Raw genomic sequence first — 19622 nt, forward strand, 5'->3', positions numbered from 1 at the left:
ATTCTTGGCTTTGGATCACAGCCATTTTGATCTGGCTGCTCTCCAAAGAGAAAGAGGGGGGGGGGAAAAAAAAAAAAGCCACGCGCAGGCTCCGGCGAGGAAGAGGAGCGAGCGGGGATCTTTCGGCACAGGAGCAGGTGGAAAACAAGGCAGGGCTGCTTTGATCCCGAGCACCCCCAGGAGTCATCCTGGAGGATCATCCTCTTGCTAGAAGCGTTTAGCATCCTGATTGGGATTCCTCAATTCCTCCAAATCCCCCTAGGATTTGGAGGAGCAGCGATGGCACCCACCACAATTTGCCCAATTTGCCATCCAGAAGCGCGGTTCGGCCCCGGCACGGCAGCACGGGCTGGCGATGGGACACCACGACGAGGCTCAGCTCTGTGGGGCCACAAAGTGTACCCAGGCCGGGCTGTAGGGTGACATTTGGGAGCGTGAAGCTTTAAACCAGGCCGGCTAATTACGTAATTCCATCCCTGCGTCTGCTGCGACGTCTGAGGCGAGGAGCTGGAACGATCTTCGCACACTTGCTAGACAGGAAACGCTTTTTTTTTTTTTCTTTTATTATTATTATTTTTTTTTTTATTTAGTGGGGGGTAAAGTCCAAGTCGGGAGGATTTAAAGCCTTGCTGCCGGGAGCTGAGAGGAGTTTAAATTTTGCCTCAGCACAATGAAACCAGAAGCTCCCTGCAAAAGGCGGCTACAAAAGAAGTGCTGACAGCTCCGCGCCGGCGCCGATCTCCTGCACCCGCTGCGTGGCACCAGCACCTTGCCCGTCCTGCACGGGGGCGCAGCAAAAAGCCTTCTGTTAATTTGCATTAATTATTTTCCCCCCCCCCCCTCAAATGTCAAGTGACTTCCAGCTGAGTTACACCTCCCTCTCCCTTCCATCTCCCTGTGCCCGCCATCTGGCTCGGGCTCCGGCCTCTGTGTCAGCATTTAAAAGGCTCCGGGATGCCATCAAGCCCCGCTCGCACACTGAGACTTTTCATCCCGTCCCTTTCTGATCTCCCATCACGATGTGTCACGAGAGTTGCCACGAGTTTGCCCACTTTCCTGTTTATAAAGGATTTATCTGTCTGGAGAGGCCAACAGATGTATTTCTGCGGCTTCGGAGGGTTTTTCGGTCTGCTTATGCAAGAGGAAACGCATCCTGCTAGGGAACACTCACAGGAAAACCCCCCACTAATGGCAAAATCCTGCTCGGCCCATGTGACTGGGAGCCCTTCTGGAAAGGCAGGCATTGAAATAAAAGGCGAGTTGAAGTCCCAGCCAGCCCGAGGCTACGGCTCGGGGGGCAGGGAGAGCCCGGCCACCAGACCAGGAGAACCATGCTTCCCTCTGGTAGTTGGGGCTGGGAAGGAGTAGGGCTTCTCCTCAGCTGGAAAACCCAAAGAAAAGCAAGGTGCAATGCTTCTGGAAAGCCCCCAAACCCCATTCAGCATCGGCCTCGTTGAGGGAGCTCCATGAGCTCCAGTGGCAGCTCCGAAGGTCGTCCTAAAGTCAGCTGGGGTGAGGCTCCTGGGTCTAATCTGCAAAAGCGATGAGTGCTCAGAGCTGAAACCCTTTCAAAAATATATCAGAAAGGACGGTGTGGTCCTAAACACAAAACCAGGCCCCAGGGGTTGCATCCAGAGGCTCAAATCCTGCGCGCGGGGCAGAGGAAGCGCCCTCGCCGCGGTGCTTGGCCACTTGCACCAAGCTGCTGGCCACCACCAAGAAGCCCACGAGGAACCCAGCGAGTGGCTCTTCAGCTCCCTTTGAGGGATCACACAGCAGATAAGGCCCAGAGCCACGCGTGGAAGCAAGGATGAGAGCACTGGGAGGCCTCCAGGAGACCCCATCCCGCTGCTCCTGCTGTGCGCGCAGAGCCCGGTGCTGGCAGCACTGCCAGCAAGGGGCTGGGGGACGTGGGACTCCCAAAAAAGCCTCATCCCAACGCACGTGAGCAGGGGAAGAGCCAAGCACTGCCCAGGTTATTTCCTCATCGCTTCGTGCTCCTGTTTCTTAATCTCACAGCCTCGCTTGTGCAACCTCAGCACGTTCCCTGCAGCCCACGCGTGCGCATCGCACGCGGCTGCCTGCAGCCATGCCCTGCCTAACGCTCGGCTCAATCACACACACGTTCCTTAAAACGCTGAAATATTTCAAGGCCTTACCATATAAACATGGCAGCACCTCAGAAGAAGCGTTCATCTAGAAGAAGAGCTCGCCAGATCGTTTTAAGGACAGCATTTGAGGACGCCTTTGTGCGAGCAAGGAAAATAAGCAGGCGAGCATTTGCTGGCACGCACCGTTGAGGCACACGGATAGCAAGGATGGGAAAGGCAATCTGCTCTGTGAAAGCAAATGGGCATGGGTCGAGAAGCCCCAAAGCAGCCCCAAAGCAGCCCGGAGGGGACTTTGGGGTGAGGACGTGTTCTGCAGGCGAGGCCAGGGCTGGGACCAGCCTCCACACGCAGCTTCACAGCGGCTCCCAGGGCGGAGAAGCAGCGCGGCACCAGCAGGGCTGCGGGAGGACTTCGTCTCCCTCTCCCTGCATCAAATCTTGGGATATTTGGGCAGGGAGGAAGCAAAGGGGAGAAAAAAAAATATATATAAATCACACGGCCACAAAAATGCAGCTCACCCCAGCGCTTTGCATGAAACCTCTGACAGCAAAGGGAACCACCACGAATACCTGGACTCAGAGCTCTGCTCTTAGACATCGAGCTGCTCCCCCCACGGAGCACCACTTCAAATCAATCCACGTTGAGTCCACTGCTGACAGAACTTTTGTTTTCAGATGTTCGGAGTTATTTAAACCACGGGCGAGGACTACTACAGATGGTCACAATTCCAAAATACATCACATTTGTGCACAGATTATTTTCAGTCTTTGGTTACTTTAGCCTAGGTTGAGCAAGACCCTGCCATCTGATTTCACTTCATTTTAAAGACAAAAAGCTGGAATCTGAACTCAATACTGAAATTTCCAGCTGCTATACCACTGGCAAGATGCTATTTTGGGATGGGAACCTAAACCACAAACTACCAGGGAATTCGATTATATCTCAACTGGGGAGCACAGCACATTCAAAACTGTAACGCAACCCAAACTTACCATCAGCTGCAATAGCTGCTCGGGACGAAACGCAAGGTGCTGGGTCTAACTTGTGAAATACTCGATAGGACTGTTTTTCCAAGCTGCCCCCCAAAACAACCACGCTGTGAGTGGCAGTAACACCAAGAGCTCTGACTCAGAAGTGCCTGTAAGGCCCAGAGCTCCCAGGCATCAAGGAGCAGGGATTATTTCGGAAGAGGCTGCCCTGCTCGTGCTCCTCTCACTGCATACCCCTGGCGCTGGGGCTCCTTGCAGGCACACATTGGGATGCAGCAGATATATTCTCTTGAAGACCTCTGGGCATGCAACTCACCTCCTCATTGCTCACACCGTTTTGTAGCTTTTGCCTTCCTCAGCTGCCATTACATCCCTTACCGTAACTCACGGTGACACAAGGACAACCTGGTCGGATTTCAGCTTCTCCTTTTGCTGCCAGCAGACAGTAACTCAGCCCTGAGCACCACCCAGGCAAGGGGAACCCTGCCCCGGAGCTGACCACCTCTCACCTCCAGGCACTGCCATGCCAGCAGCTGGCCAGGGAAGGCCTCGCTCTGCCTTCCACCTGCTCCCCTGCAAGAGCTTTCCTTCTCCTCCACTTTCTCCGCCGGAATAAGCACCCGAGGTGCCTCTTCACACGCTGCGTGCTCAGCTACTGCCAAGAGACAGAGTAATATACTTCCAGCGCTGAGCAACAGCCCTGGGAACGCCAGCCAGAGACATTACAGCACGATGGAGGATGCTACTTACAGCCCTACAAAGGGGAGAGCCACGGGGCTCCAGACCACACTCTGACCCCGAGGAAAACACGAGGCAGGGAGCACAACCCCCGGTGCTGAGCTGCACATCAGCAAGCCAAGCTCTGACGGCCAAGCTGCAGGATTCCTGTTAAGAGAAGTATGCAGATAAAACGCTGGCTCCATCCAGCTGACCTAGTTCTCTTATCAGCCTCGCCGAGCTAACGAGGAAGTATCAATCTGTTCGGAGCTGCTACCTCAATTTGCTGGATTCTGCTCTCCTGAAGGCTGCACACAAGCTTCTTCCGAGATCATATTCCTGAGTGACATATTATAAGCTTTTTTTTTTTTCCCCTTTCTCCTTTTAATCTGGGAAATGAGCTTGGGGTGAAAGCCCGGTGGTTATGAATGCAGGAAGAGCTCCTCTCCACCAGAGCTTCATTAGGGTCTTCCCAATTCACCATCTCAAACCCAGCTGGAGGCCTCCCACTGTTCCCGAGCAATTAGCTGAGGCACAGGCACTTCTTTCCAACACGACCGAGTCCTAGCAGCAGGAAGGGACTGCATTTTCCCCCGCAACCTGAAGCAATCCAACATGCCTGAGTGAAATAACGCAGTCTGTGTGTGACAGAGGAGCCCAGCAGTAGCCACCAGCACCCGTCAGCAATGAGCCCAAGCAGTCCCTGGGTGCTGGGAGCCCAACACAAAAGCACAAAGAGCACCATGTGCAGGATTTCCCCTCCTGCACCAGTCAAGAAGAGGCACAGACACGAAGATAATTCGGTTAACACAGTATTTTCTAAGGTAGGCACGCTTCCTGCTGCCTTAGCGGCTTTAAGATATTCCTGGAAACATCACGCTGCTTCTCCTTGCTGACAGTTAACAATCACGCCTCAAAAAAAACGGCAAGATTTATCAAAAGGAGAAACCTCCAAAGGCTTGGATAAACTGCTTTCTATTCCTCCCGAATTATAACATGCCGTGGCATCCACGGGAAGGAGCTGTGGATGCTGAGGATGTTTTGAGGAGGAGCTGTCTCAGCGCTGGGTCCCAGCCCCGTGGCACCGCGGCCTGAGCCCCCTCAGGAAACGCAGGCCTGCAGGGAGCTCATACGGAGCCAGCAGGGCTGTGAATTCCTCCCAGCCTCGAAATAAAGCAGAAACAAGGGCTTAGCACAACCCAGGCTGGCCAGCAGGGCCGCCAAGAGTGACTCAGATTGCCCAGGCGGGGATGCCGAGCTCTCCAGATGGCCCTGCCTGACCGCGGGCCCTCTGCCGGGCGAGGCCAGGCCCCACAGCAGGACCTCTTGGGCTCATTTTGTGGCGTCCAGAGCTTGCTTCTGGCCCCACAACAGCAAATGTGATGACCCTGATGTGAGCAGTGTCACCTGCAGCCCTAAAAAAGACCGGCATGACCGGCTGTGTCCTCACACCACACTTTGGGATGCGGACACTACCCCAAAAAGTAATAACAGACTCAGTCAGCACTCAAAACACCTCGACCCGCATCCTATGTACGCTGGAGCCCCATCTGGTGACTCCCACTGCTTGCTAGCACCCAGCCAACAGGCGAGGTGCTCACACAGGAGCTGTTTTTGAGGTTCTCCACCCAAAAATGGTGACCGCTTGTCAAAGGCGAGGCAACGGCCTCGACAAAGGAGGTGCAGAAGGCTCAGGGCCAGACGGCGTGAAGACATTTCAGGTTTTAATGCTGTACAAATAGGCTGCGAAATGGATCTCAGCTCTCACCGTTGGACCTGGCACGTACTTCTCCCGATTTCCATTTGCTGTCCTGCCAGCTCTTCTGGCCGAGCAGCCTGTAATTCGGAGCACCATTGTCATCCTGTCCCATTTCCCTACCGTGCAATTTGAAATCGGGGGTGGGGGGGGAGGGTGGAGGCTAAAACTCAACCCCAGGTAGTTCCATCTGCTCACTCCCTATCTCGTGGTACCAGTTAGGGCCCCTCCAACATCCGCTTCAACAAAAGGGCTCCGAGTTCAATCCCATTTCCTCCGTCCTACAGCTGCCCTTCGGCGCGGATCCATCCAGGACCAGAGCTGCCACCCTGCCACAAGCCCCAGGCCATGATTTGGGGCAGAAACTGGCATCAGGAAGAGGGGATCGAGGGATCACAGCCTGCATCTGGTGACCTTTAAGCTTTACTCACCCGGTGCTGCACACACAGCCCCAACTTTCAGCCCTTTGACTGGGCTCCGGGGGCATTTACAGCACCGCTGGAGGAGAGCGGCCAAAACAGCAGGGGGTATTGCACCCAGATAAGCCCCAGCTGGTTTTTATGTGATCTTTCGTGGCCCTTCAGAACTCCCCTAGTAGAAAAGAAGATCAATGTAGCGCTCGCTACATAAAAAGACCAAAAAGATAACCTCTGCCCCCAGAGAAACGTCCGGGAGCAAAGCAAAGAGCGCAGAGATAACACACACGCATCCAAAGGAGGCCAAACTTGGGCAGCCTACCCCTCCAACCACGTCTTGAGAGGCCTCGCAGAACTAACAAATCGCTCCAAAAAGCAGCAGCGGCCAGGAAAAAGCTGCTGGGAAGCACGGCACCCGGCTAGGAGCGCTCTGTGCGAGGACAGCTCTGCCTACACGTCACGCGGTGCTGAAGCAGAAGCGCGTCTGGCAACTTGCGTTCGTCTGAGCTGGCTCTGAAGTTTTTTTTCCTGCCTTGCAAACCCATCTCAGCAGATCCAGAAATGAAAAAGAACCAGAAATAAAATCATCTCGTCCTCCTCCTGGTTGAGCAGGACAGCTTTGTGGCTGCTCATTCTCCAAGACACCGCGGTCCTTACGCCAGGAAGGAACCAGCAAACCCCCACACCTCGATGCTTGCTGGTGCCAACACGTGAGCCGCCTGTGTACCACACATGCTTACGATTCCCAGCAAGAAATATTCCTTATCTAGTACCTGAAGAGCTGAGCAAAACGCTTGACCTCACATTTCCCACTTGGAAAGAAGAATATCAACCTGCTGCACCCAGCTAACCGGGAGAGATGGTTGCAACGCTGCCTCGGGAGGATGCAAAACACCAACCCAACGCCACGCGTACACCCCAAGCCATGGCGTGTTTGGGATTCCAGCACAAGATAACACACGGTGAAGTTTATGAGCATTCAAAACGAGGGGAAAAATTTAAAAAAAAAAAAAAAAAAAGCAGCTTTGAGACCAAACGTGGCACTGTGGCCGCTGGCGGGGCTGCGCTGATGCCTATCTGCGTATCGAGTGATCATCTGCCCAGACCCGCCAGCCTGCCCGGCTCCCCAGGGACAGAGTGCTTACTACGGCTTGAATTTGTTATTGCCTGCTAATCCCTGGTGGTGCTAATTATCCCCATTATCAGTCTGTCTGATGGTACCTGACCCACGTCCAATATCCGAATCCGCGGGACCAGAGGGTGGCGAGTCCCTGCCAGGTCTGCACGGAGCACAGCCCTCTCCGAGACGCGGTATCTCCAGCACTTTTATCCCTTTACGTGGGATAAACAATGGGTTTTCAAGGACCGAAGAACACAGTCACTATGGCAACTATATGCAGAACCAAGGGGGTGGAGGGGGAGGGAAGGAAGTTCCCACATTTCAGAGGGTTGGGACCAGAGGGAGCTGAAATGAGGTACCCGGGCTGCTGGCGCCGGGAGCTGCAGGTGAAACGCACTCCCCGGGTTCGTGGATGGATGCAAAGAGGGCTTATTTTGGGGGCAGAACAACCCCTCTGGTTTTATGACATCTGGAGCAGGCGTATTTGACAGCACTGCAGAAATGGTTGCCTTAATTTTCATCCACAGAGAGCTGTACGTTGGCTGAATGTACGCAGAGATGCTCTGGCCAGCCAAGCTTTGCCGAAAACTTGCACCTCCTCTGGAGGGCCACAAGAAGGCCAGGAAGCTTCCTAGACCAGAGCATGAATCCACAGGACTGCAGAGCAAGCTGCCAGCTCATCTCAGTGCGCCTGACCCCATCAGGCTGACCCTTAATCACTTTAAGTCGGATCCCACCACCACCCTAATTTTATTTCCCCTGCTTTTCCAAATTCAATTATTAAAAGGGAAAACAAGAAAAACCTAATTATGACGGGCTGAGAGGCCCAGCTCAGTGTCAAGCAGCATCACGATAACCGAGCCAGCCACATCCAGCTCCCCCCAGCGAGGGCTAGACCTCAGCAGAGACATCACACGCCGATAGCAGGAGGCGCGTGAGCTATCGCTTGTCATCATCAACAAAATTTGTGCAAGAGCCAGCAAACAGCACTCAACGAGCAAAATGATAACGCTGAGGAAAGGCACCTCTAAACCAAGGAGACTTCTTCTTTCGATGGGCACCAGCGGGCCTTGCCAGAGCTGGTGTTTTTTCCCCTCCAGGAGCCGATGCCATTTTCAATATTGCTGTCAAGCTCCTTGCTAGCTCCTGACCTGCAGAGCAGGATTGTAAAGCCTCTGTGGTTTGCCATCACAGAAGCCTCCTCCATTTCAGGAGCACGTTGTGACCTTCTACGAGGATGACCGCTGTTAAGAGATCACATCTGTCTCGGTAGCATGAAGAATTTTATGGGAAAAGGGTAAAAAAAAAAATAGATATCTATTTGAACAAGCGCGCCACAGTGCCTGAGCAGACACCTTCCATTTTATGCTAAATCATCGCCTCCTCTCACATCCTGCCATTAATTGTGACCATTTTCGCATTCACTCCACAAACCCACGAGGCACGTCGAATGCTAATTCACAGCGGAACCGAAGCACGGCTGCTGTCAACAGGAAGAATTTTACACCGCCCGTAATTGAGGAGCAGCCGTCGGTGCAGGGACCCGGGCTTCTTAAAGGATGGCACCTGCTGGTTTACTCACACCAGACGAGCCCCACGGGGTGCTGATACACGCCGTCGTGTACCCCTCTGGTGGCTTTGCTCCTCCGAGGGGCACTGGTGCAGGACTCAGCACCCGTCCCCGCTGCTGCACCCCGAGGCTGGGCGCCTCCCGCGCCACCCAGCACGCTCCGTGCTGATGCTATCGGCTTCGAGCACGTGCAAAATCACCTAGCGAGCAATTATACCCTCAGCAAGAAGCTAATAATCCGTTTGAGCATAATCATTCACAAGGGAAAAACAGACCAGGACGATCCTACTCGCAAACGCAGCTCCCAGTAACCGATTCCTACCCATACTGGGGGAGTTATTCCCACGCAGCTGGGACAAGCAGCTCCCAGCCCTAGCTTTCCTGAGTCACCCCAGCTAACCTAACCCTTTTCTGCCTGAGTTTTGACGTGGCATTCACCCCGGTCACGGCAGCATCACCTGCGTTTGTGCGTGTTGGGACAGAAAGCAACAGCTCAGCCCCTATCAGCGTACAGCCACCACCGATCTGACGGTTCAGATACACACGACCGGCGTGGCTGTGAACCGAAGCCGTAAGCAGTTTTTAATCAGACTAATTTCAGAGTTAACAGCCAGAATTGAAGCACACCAACGGCATTAGGTGGGGGAGGCTAGAGGGAAAAGAGTAAAAGAGAACACAGGCGTGCAGCTCTTGCTCATGTGCCCTGTAAATGCTGAAACTGGGGCACTCGAAATCCTCAGCGAGTTGCTGTTCCAAGGCGTCCTCATGGAAGGCCCGCGATTATCACGAGAGCCTGGGTGAAACACAACCAAAACAAACAGAGCCAGACTTTAAAAGTCAAGCGAAATGTGCCTGCGAGTTTGCATAAAAGGACATTCCTAGCCCTGGGAGTGGTGCAGCGATGACCTCACCGAGCCGAAAACTCAGGCCAGGAAGTGTTTTGCTCATGTCTTCAAAATAGGAAGTTGGCATCCGAGCGGAGTCTATGCCTCGGAATCAATAACCAAACGAAGAACAATGACATAAATCCTCCCCTAATCGAAACGCGACTTCGTGCTTTAATGAGCCATTTTATGAGACAGTCGTTAAAGCCTCCGATATTAAATTCGACATGATGCCTGTAACAGTTACCGAGAGCAGATCTCTCGTAGCCCTTCGCTGTATCAGTCAAGAAAGCTGATATTTTACCCTTCTGTGCATTCCAGCTCAGTGCCATTACACTGAATCCCTGCCTTTCGCTTGGAGTGCATCCCAGAAGTGACAGATGCAATAAGCATGAAGATTTAACTTGAAAAATCCAATGATGTTTGAAAAGGCGGCTCACTAGAAGATAGAGCAATGCCAGCAGCGAACATAAAGAGACACACAAACGCTGATTAAAGCAATCTGTAGGAAAGCCTACGAGTGACCATTGAAAAATTACAACCGCGAAGCGCTGCGTGAAAACAAACGCTCCCCGAAATGCACCTGAGCCCGTCAGCTTCTACCGTGCTCCGGAAATTAATTAAAAAAAAAAAAAACAAACACAAACCAAACAGGCACTGACTTTTATCACGACAGTATCTGATCTCCTACCTTTGTGTACACAGCCTCTGGCAAACGTCAACGTTAGCGGGGACGTTTTATTGCCATCTGCCTTTCCCCGTGAGCAAGAGGGGGTGATTCAACGCCCGCTGCCCTGCCCCACGGGGGGAAAGAGCTGCCCCCTGCTCCGGTCGTGGTGTGCACGGGGCTGCATCGCTTCCTTCTCCTGCAGCAGGCACAGGGCTGAGGGAGAGGCTGACGCCCAGCAGCGTGGCTGGAGCCTGGCCTAGGATTAAAACGGAGCCGGGAGCAGCGAACCCAACGCCAGGCAGGGCTGCGGGGGGAAGCATCGCCCGTCCACGTCGCCGATATCTCCGGTCACCGACACCGCTGGAGGTGCCGGGAGCCCCACGGGCAGGCTGCACCCCCGAGGGGCTTCGCTCCGTGTCAGACCCACGTCCATCCCTCGCTGCTGTCCCCACGCAGCCCCCGGTCCCCTGCTGTGCCCCGGGGGGGGGATCACAGCCCACGGGGGCATATGGGGATCGTGGTAACGGAGCCCACCGGGTGCAGCCCGAGGGGGTACAGGGCCTGAGGCCACCCCACGGGGGGCAGCGAGGCAGGACCCGACCCCAGCAGCCCCAACAGCCCCCGGTAACCCCCCGGTAACCCCCCGGTAGCCCCGGGCTCCTTTTGTCCCGGGGGCTCGGTGCTGCCAGCGAGCGGGGCCCGGCTGCGGGACAAAGGGCGGGCGGCACCGGGGGACACCGGGGGACACCGGGAGGCACCGGGCAACCGGGTGGTGGCACCGGGGCGCTGCCGGCAGCCGAGCGGGGGGGAACCGCGGCCCGGCCCCGCTCCGCCAGCGGCCGCCACCTCCGCCGGATGCCGGAACCCGCGGCGGGGCCGCGCCGCTCCGCTACCTAATAAGGAGCCGAGCTCCGCCGCCACCCGAGCTGCCCCCTCGGGACCCCCGAGCGCTGACAGCCGCTGCCCCGCCGCCGGCCGGGGGCTAACGGGCGGCCCCGCCCGGGTACCGGAGGCTGTGGGTTCGCTGCTCCCAACACCCGCTCTGCCCTCCCGCCCACGCCGTCCCACCGGGAGCCCGCCCTCCCTCTCCCCCGCCGCGCCCCTACGGTACCCCCGCGGCCGCCTCGCACCGCGTTCCCGAGCTGCCGCCCCGCGTCCGCTCCTCAGCCCGGCGGAGCCCTCCCCCGCCGCTGCCGCCGCCGCCGCCGCCGCCGCCCGACTGACCGCGGCGCCCGGAGGCGGGACCCGCCCCCGCTTGGCTCCGCCCACCCGGCCGGCAAAGCCCCGCCCCGCCCCGCCGGTACGGGCCCCGCCTCGCTCGGTGGTCAGATGAGTGGCAGGGCGGTGGACCAATGGGGAGGCGGAGCTCGCCTCCACGCGCGGTCGCGCGCTCTGTTGGCCCCGCCCATCTGGTGGGGGAGGCTATAAAAGCCGAGCCGTGAGGGAGGGGGCTGGAGGTTGTCCTGAGGGCATGCTGAGGGAGGGCACGGTCCCTTCATGGCCCCAGTGGGATGGGGGCACCAATGCTCCCTTCAGTCGCCTCACCCCAATACCTCCACTAGTGTTTAGTCCCTCATTTTAGCCCCATGCCCACAGTGGTCCCTGCAGCCCCTCAGAGCCTCTTCCCTCAGGCACAGCCGTGCCCAGCAGCAGTTCCCTCACGTTCAGCCCCTCACTGCGCTCACAGCCAGCCCCATGCTGAGCTTTTATCTACGGGGGGCACACAAATGGGGTCACAGAGGTGCTGACTACATGATGAGATGGGCTGGGGGCACTCCGAGCACTGCCAGGGCTGCTGGCTCCTCATGAGCCCCCCCGACCAGTTTCTCAGCAAAAGCACCCAAAAAAAACCCCACAGCAATTATGCAGTAAAAGCGAGCGTTGCCTCCTCTGTCATGGTGGTTAGCAGCACAACCAACAAGACAGTGACAAAGCCTCTGCCCCAAACCACACTTCGGGGGGGAGCGCAGCAGCTGCCTTAAAAACACAGGGTTGCCCCAGAAGGAAAGCAAGTTTGGGGGAAATCAGCTCATATTTGCGAGGCGGGTTGTCTTCCTCACCCAGACAACTGGCAGAGGCCTCTTGTCCCTAACAGCGAGCGGCTGGGTTAGCGTAGGAAGCACCTCAAGGCGCCACGCTTCAGCTCCTCCAGGAGCGCGGCGGGGCCGGTGACATCGGGCCTGCGCCCGCGCTGCGAGATATTTACCATACATGGCCAAAACCCAAAGCTGGTTCAACTTCCTCACACGTTTTAGCCAATATTCTCAAGTGCATTTGCATGTGGTTAGGTGCTTAAGGGGCCCCGGCTCTTTTTTTTTTTTTTTTTTTTTTTTTTTTTTCGGGGGTGAGGCACGCCCGTGACTTCCTTTGCAATAGTGCCGGGTTTGGTGAAATTGCGGTGGTGAGCAAAGAGGCTCCTCTGCCCCCATCAAACTGCAGCAGGAGCGCAAACCACGCCGCGTTAGGTGGTGGCTGGGTGTAAAAGCCTGCACAAGGCCTCGGAGAGGTGCATTTGTCGTGGTTTTGCTGGTCCGACTGGCTGGCAGCTGATGGGAACACCTGATGCCACGGCAGCTACAAATTAAACAAGCAAATGCTATTTAACGTTGGCCGAACCTTCACACGAGTTTAACCACTGCTTCGAGAAGCAGGAAAGTCTCCCTTGTGTACCGAGCAACACCTTGATAAAAAAAAAATGATACACCCAAAGATTAGGGCGGCGAGGCTGCATCCCCGCCCTCAGCACCAATTAGCACGAGCTCCGTGTCTGCCTCCTGAAAGCCAGCCCAGTGCTCACGCTCTGCCCTCATCCCTCAGACAACCTCTTTGCAGCTCAAAAAGAAGGAAAAAAAAAAATGCACTTTGGCAGTCCCGGAGCAGACCTGTAGATAATCTGTAGTTTAGTGGGTTTGGATCGTGATTCATATTTTCCGTGCAGGTACGTGACTTGCTGAAGGTCACATAATGAGTCAGTGACAGAGCTGATGTCTCAGCTGCCGGTCCCTCTGCTGTCAGTTTGATATGTTTTGAACCTGTGCATCTGGGTTAAAAAGTTGTTGAAATTGTTCGTGCAAACATACAACGGCACTTGTAATGCTGTGGTACTGCATGTGTATAGCTTCTAGCTCAAAACAAGCTTGAAATGGTGTTGTAATCGCGTACCAGGCAATGCTTTCCTTGGGTCTGAAACACAACAGCAAAGGCAGAAGTACCCAGCACTACCCAGCAGCTTAGAAATAACAAGTGGGATTTTGGCATCCATTTAAAATGGGAGTGATTAAAAGGAGAGGAAATGATACCTGTTGAATTTTCACTAATGCTTCATCGAACGTTTGGGTGGAAACGTTCCAAACATCACTCAGCTCCCGACCTGGATCAACGAGCCGTGTAAATCCCAACAGATCACCATACAAGGCGATGAAGAAATGACAAATATTTCGGGCTGAAGTCTCAACAACAGAAATAATGGCTGGGGATTTACACATGCTCTGTGGTTCCTCTGTAAACAGTAATCTTCATCACTTCAGCTGAATGAAATAATTCTAACAAACAGTACTTAAATTATAGCCAGTGTGATGCAAGCTCAGCAGCTTGTCAAAATATGTCACAAATTCTAATTTTTGTAGAGGAAAATATCCTATTACCAAATTCTTGCAGCTACAAGGCATCCGACAACAAATTTTAGTCCTTCTATTTTATGGGCACGAGCACGCCTGATGATTAAATTTTGCAGAAAAGGCTGAGAATTTGTTCAAAAGTACATCTGACTGCTTTAAGCCATTGCGCACCTTACCCCGTGCTACACCGATGCATGATTGCTGCAAACAGCCCATCTCACAGCCTTTATAGGGAAACAGCACCGTGTCTGCAGGCTCCACCTCTGAAACTTATGTCAGCAGCTAAAATTAGCTTGCTTGCAAATATGCATCTATTCCATCCATGCCATAAATTACTAAGACGATCTTGACGTGCCTTATAAGTCACGCATTCGGTATGCCCCCAGCCTTCTTTGCCAGCCCAGTCTCATCAGCTCTGGTTTAGAAAAGGTGAAGGAAGGAGGACCAGAAGGTACAAGGGCTATTTTCAAAGGTGTGGAGCACAGCTCCTCGTCACCTGCCCGAGATGCGACTCCCAGCACAGCACAAATCCTTAGCAGAATTGAAACAAACCTCAAGAGTTTGCACCCGTGAAAGTCCCCTCCCCGATGCTGGATGGGCACCGTGCTAACAGAAGCATTTTAGGACAATTAGATAAGACATTTGAGCAAACCCTTCATGGAAAGTGGTGGCTGTCTGCTGGGATGGATCTCATTATGGCCTGAGCAGCTCCCCGGGGCAGGGCAGATGTCGGTGCTGAGTGCGGCACCTCTCCGAGGAGAAGATTTTGGGGCTTGGCTGGCGTTGAGCAACGTGGCCCAGCAAGCCCGGATGGACGGCGACCCAGGCAGCAGGCCCCAGGAAAGTCACTTGGGGGATGAATTTCTCTCAAACATTTCAATTTGCCTAAATCCTCATGGCTAAAGATATTGTGAGTGGAGGAAAAATGGCTTGCTGAGGGTTTAGAGAGATCAGCAATTGAAAGTCCGGTTGTTTTGCAGCTTAGCTGCTAAGTCATACAAACCATGCCAGACCCGGCAGTTCATCTTTCAGATTTTGGGACTGCAAGCATCCGAGTTATGCAACTTTTCCAGAACATTTGTGTCCGCTATCTTTCTATTCATTCCATGAAGCCTTTGGATTTATTACACTTAGAGAAAAAATCACAGGGAGCACCGGGCCGTCCTACCCAAAGGCTGTTTTTGTATTCCTTCCCCCAGGCTCTCTTGGTGGAGTTGCACCAGGCCAGATCCAGCAGTGCTGGGGGGAGCTGCTCCCCTTGGCATGGTGCTGTTTCACTGAATGCTGCTGGCTGTGCTTATTTATTTATTTTTTTATCATTTTAGTGTTACGTAGAGCAATCTGAGCCGATTGCAATGACAAATCCCAATGCTTTCTATCCAAAGCACGGCATCCGATCCGCTCTCTCCTGCCTTGCTTCCTCACCACCCATTAGGCTCACACCGAAAGGCGAGGGTGGCTTCACCACGCCGCTCACCAGCCTCGTATTTCGGGGATTTTTGAATAATCCTCAAATCCTGAGAGCTGCCGAGCTCTGGTGGCTCTCAGAGGTGCCAGCGGCCAGCTCGTGGCGGTGGCCCTGTGGTGCTCAAGCTCCTGCACCCAGCTCAGCCCGCTCGGCTGGGCCTTATTCAGTCCTCGGCCAGAAAGGGGAGCTGTGGAATTAGGAAATGAAAATACCGAGAGCGAGGCGTTCAGCCGGGATTTTAAAACAGCAGCCGGGAAGGGCCAAGTGTGAGAGCGCCTCGGGGATGCGGACAGGGAGGGAAGATGAACGAGTGAATTAAGGCGGAGGATGAAGTGAATTAAGGGCAGATCTGCCCCTCCTCGTGCCCCAGCACAGCAAAAAGGGGGGCTCAGCTCCAGCCCCTTCCCCGCAGCCCGGCCGGGGACCCCCGGGGGCTGCAAGCAGCCAGGAGGCAGCATTAGGCCGGGGCGGTTATCAATCATTGATGCTGCTGTTGTAAATGATTTAATGCACGTTTCATAAAGCTCTCACTACGTACACACAGCCTGCTGCATGCCACGTCCACCCCAAAATGCTGGCAGGAAGGGCACAGAAATGCCCACTGGGGTTACACCGAAAGGAAACCTTGAAATCAAATCCCAGCTCGGCTTTTTCCTCTCCATCCCCCTGTATTTTTCTTCCCCATCATTGCCCAGGGTCATAAAATACACTTTTTTTTTTTTTTTCCCATTTTTGCACTAAAGGGGAGGTGGTCCCCAAACCTCATTAAGCCGTCGGGACACCAAATAAAAACGAAGCAATTAGTTAGTTGCAACAGATGGGGTTGCCTTTGTCGCTGTCTCCGCTACGCCACATGATTAACTAGGAGGAGAGAGACAAGAAAGCAGAACACACACACACAAAAAAAGGAAAAAAAGGTGAAAAAAGCAAGCTGTATTTTATTTACAACGTGAATTTCCCGGGCTTGGCACTTCCTATCGTTCAGAGGAGCAGGACAAAAATCGGCCAGGCAGTGAGCAGGGGCTTTGAGCGTGGCCAAAGTGAGGTGAGGCCGGGCGCCGTGGTTCCTGCGGCTCTCCACGTTACACTTAGCACATATCCCAGTCCCGTCCTCATTAGTCAACCAGTCCCGAAGCCTTTTGCCAGCGTGCTCTGTTTCTCTCCCTGCTGTCTAGGACCGAGCTGGACCCAAGGCGCTGGAAAAATCAGAGGTATAAGAAAGGGATCACACAGAGGTCAAGACACGCAGGATGTGCTCGTGCAGCCGGGCGGCTCGAGGCGTGGGGAGAAGCAGAAATGTTGGAAGCAGACACAGCACAGCGACAGCAGAGTGAGAAGCCGGCCCTACTGTCCCCTATCGCAGCACCTCCACGGCTCTCAGCTTGCCATCACTTCCCCGTCCTATTTCTTTACATCCTGAGAAGGATAACGTGTCTCCAGAGGTTCCCTAAGAGGCTAGGATCTGTTTTTTTTTTTCGTGGCTGTGGGCTGTTTGTTACCACGGACCCTGGCACAAACCCCACATCAGTGTTCGTGTTCTGGCTTGGTGCTGCGGCTGCTTTTCAACGCGAGTCATTGACAACACGATGTACCCGGCCTGGCGGGCTGATCACACCTAGTCCTTAAGGAAATACCTTATTCAACCCCAAACCAGCACAGATTTCCTTGCCCCGAGCACCCGTATTTTCCCTTATAAGGCGCTCCACCACCGCAGGCTGTCAGTGAGCAGGGGGTGCGGGTTGAGCAGGGTCCGACCCCATCCCTGCGGGACCGAGCGTTGGGTTCTCGCCTCTCCCCATCCACCCCTGCCCAGCTTTCACCAGCACAACTCCCCCAAAATTCAGTTCTTGGCAGTGAAATGGCTTCCAAGTCGGTGCCATTCCCTGGATGCCTCGTCCAGCTAAGTCACAGCGCGGGAGGGAAAGGACCCGAGGAAAATAACCCCCCCCTCACCCTGCTGTGATTACAGAGATCGATGACACCGGGTGGCCCAGCGGCCGGCTGGAGAGGGAGATGAGCACACGTGAAGGGGGAGCAGGTCCAGCAGAGGCACTTTGGCACTGGATCTGCTCATGGCAAGCAGCCCAGCTGGACGGGCACGGCACCACCTGCATCCAGGAGAGCCTTTGCGCAGCAAAGCCCCTTCCCGCGGAACAGAGTCGCTGCCAGAAGCGTTTCCTCGAGGCTGCCGGACCCAAACCGCCTCCTGCTTTTCCTCCCACCTCGCCAGGACCGCAGCTCGACCCAGCTGTGCCCCGTGTGGCTCCCAGCTGCTCCGTGCTCCTTCCAGCACCGGCTTTCTGCGAAGCTCCGCGCCCTCACCGCGCCCCCACCGCGCCACCTCTGCCTCCCCGGCGCTGCTCCAAGCCCCCCTCCTTTTCCCCTCACCTTTCCTGGCGCTGCTGGCCGCCGCCTTCCCCTCCGCTGCCTTTGCCTTTTCGAAGGTTTTCTTGGCGTCGGCGACCTTGAGCACTTTCTCATCCTCCTCCTGGCTCTTCCTCCCCTTCCGCTCCTGCTCCTCGGGGCCCCCTCCTCCCGGCGCCCTCCCTCCCGACGGCTGCTCCGTGCCGCGCTCGCCCGCGGCCGCCCTCTGCTCCTTGGCAGGCTTTGCCAGGGAGCTGCAGGGCTCCAGCAGCGCCTCGGTCAGCGCCACCGTCTTGCTCATGCTCAAAGCCAAGCTCTCTTTGCTGTGCGACCTGACCGGAGGGGCCGGAGGGGTTTTTCTCACGCTGTACGAATCCAACATCTCCAAATCCACTTCTTCCAGCCATTCCCTGCTCTCCAGGACCTGGCTGCTGTTCTGCCTTGAGAGCTTCCCGGCGTCTCTCGCCGCCGCGGCCGCCGTCACCATCCTCTCCAGGCTCTTCGCCACCTGCCAGTCCACCTCGGGCTTCCTGACCGCGTCCTCCTCGCCGTTCTGGCAAGGGTCCGGGGTGGTGGTGCCGGGCGGCGGGGCAAAGCCCAGCGCCTGCCTGAAGCCTTCGGCCGCCTTGCTGCCGTCCCTGGGGAGGTGGGGAACGGCTGCCGCTGCCTCCTGCTTGCTCTGCAGGATGTAATCCATCAGCAAGGCGTTGCGCTCGAAGCTGTCGGACCTGATGGGGACGCTGGGTTTGATCCCCTCCGCGGGGCAGCTCGGCACGGCTTTATTCACCGGCCGGTTCTCCACGCTGCTCTCCGAGTCCGAGCGGCTCAGCTGCCCGCGCAGGGCTCCTTGCAAGGCGTTGATCCTCTTGAGGCTCGGACTCGCCACTTTCCCGTTCCCTGGGTAGCTCTCCTGGAGCACAGGTACCTCGTACTCCGCCTCCCATTCCTCCTCGGGCTCCGCTTCTGCCTCCCGCAGCAGCCGCCGGTACTCGCTCTCCTCCAGCCGATACACCACGGGCTTCACCGTCCGGCCGGAGCCCGGCCACCTGTGCCCCACCTGCATCTCGTACACCTTCGGAGGGGCTTCTCCTTCCTCCCCTCTCCCCCTCGCTGCCCGTGCGGCGCCTTCATCCGAGCTGCTGCCGCTCATCGGGGCCCCGGCAGGGACGTGCGCCTCGGCCGCGGGCTGGGGAAGGTGCCCCAGGCCCTCCTGGCCGCCCGGACTCTGCTGCAGCAGGGCGTAATCCTGGCATGCCACTGCGGAGGCTGCCCGGGACGTGGCGCAGTCTCTGCCTCGTGCCTGACTTGTGTCATCCCGTAAATATCCGCGGGACTGCCAGGTGGATGCTTCCATGGCTGCCAGCTCGCTCCCCGTGATCCCCCGGTCCACCCGCCCGGGCTCCCTTCCCACCTTGGGGCTCGGCAGAGCTCCGGCACCGCCTTTCTCCTTCCTCCAGGCGCCGGGGGAGAGACACGGGGGGCAGCTTGGAAACCTCCGAGCCCCGGGGGCATGTGAACCGGCAGCCTCGCAGCCTCCTCACGGCCAGCCGGGGTGGGAAATTCACGTTGGCACGGCCGAGCCCGCGGCCGGTAACGGGGCAGGGGGCTCCCTCCCGGCACAGAGCTGCTCCCTGCCCCGGCCGAGCCCACCCCAGCAGCCGCAGAAACTTCTCCTCGGCCGGCCCATGGCCCCTCACAGCCAAAACTCGCTGCTCATCCCTCTCCGGGGCCTCTCCTCCTTTCCCCAGCCCGCTGCAGCGACGCACCCCCGGCTCCCCTCCGCTCTCGCTGCTCGCACTGCTGCGGTGCCAGGCCAAACGCTGCAGCAGGATCGCCCCCCTCGGCTCTGCCGTGGATTTTTGGGCAGCGCCTGGCACCCCCCTCAGTGCCCCCAAGCCCTCTCTCCTTGCTGGGAAGCGGCGCGGTGCTGGCACGGGGCC

The 19622-nt window shown here is 56.2% G+C and overlaps 1 protein-coding gene across 3 annotated transcripts in view; it reads right to left on the reverse strand.

The window, feature by feature from the left end:
* The window catches only part of CORO1C (coronin 1C), a 43809-nt gene extending 24872 nt beyond the window's left edge, over positions 1-18937 (reverse strand). The window contains exon 1 of one of the 3 annotated variants that reach the window (XM_084491579.1): positions 17707-18937. In XM_084491579.1, coding sequence (XP_084347705.1) covers positions 17707-18832 — 1126 coding nt within the window. In that variant the 5' untranslated portion in view covers positions 18833-18937. Of the gene's footprint in view, positions 1-11344; positions 11469-17706 lie in introns of those variants that run through there. The other 2 variants (XM_084491580.1, XM_084491581.1) reach the window with 2 other exon arrangements.
* Between the last annotated feature and the right edge of the window lie 685 nt (positions 18938-19622).

Source organism: Aythya ferina (genome assembly GCF_964211825.1).
Source record: "Aythya ferina genome assembly, chromosome: 17".
In the NCBI taxonomy this organism is placed as follows: domain Eukaryota; kingdom Metazoa; phylum Chordata; class Aves; order Anseriformes; family Anatidae; genus Aythya; species Aythya ferina.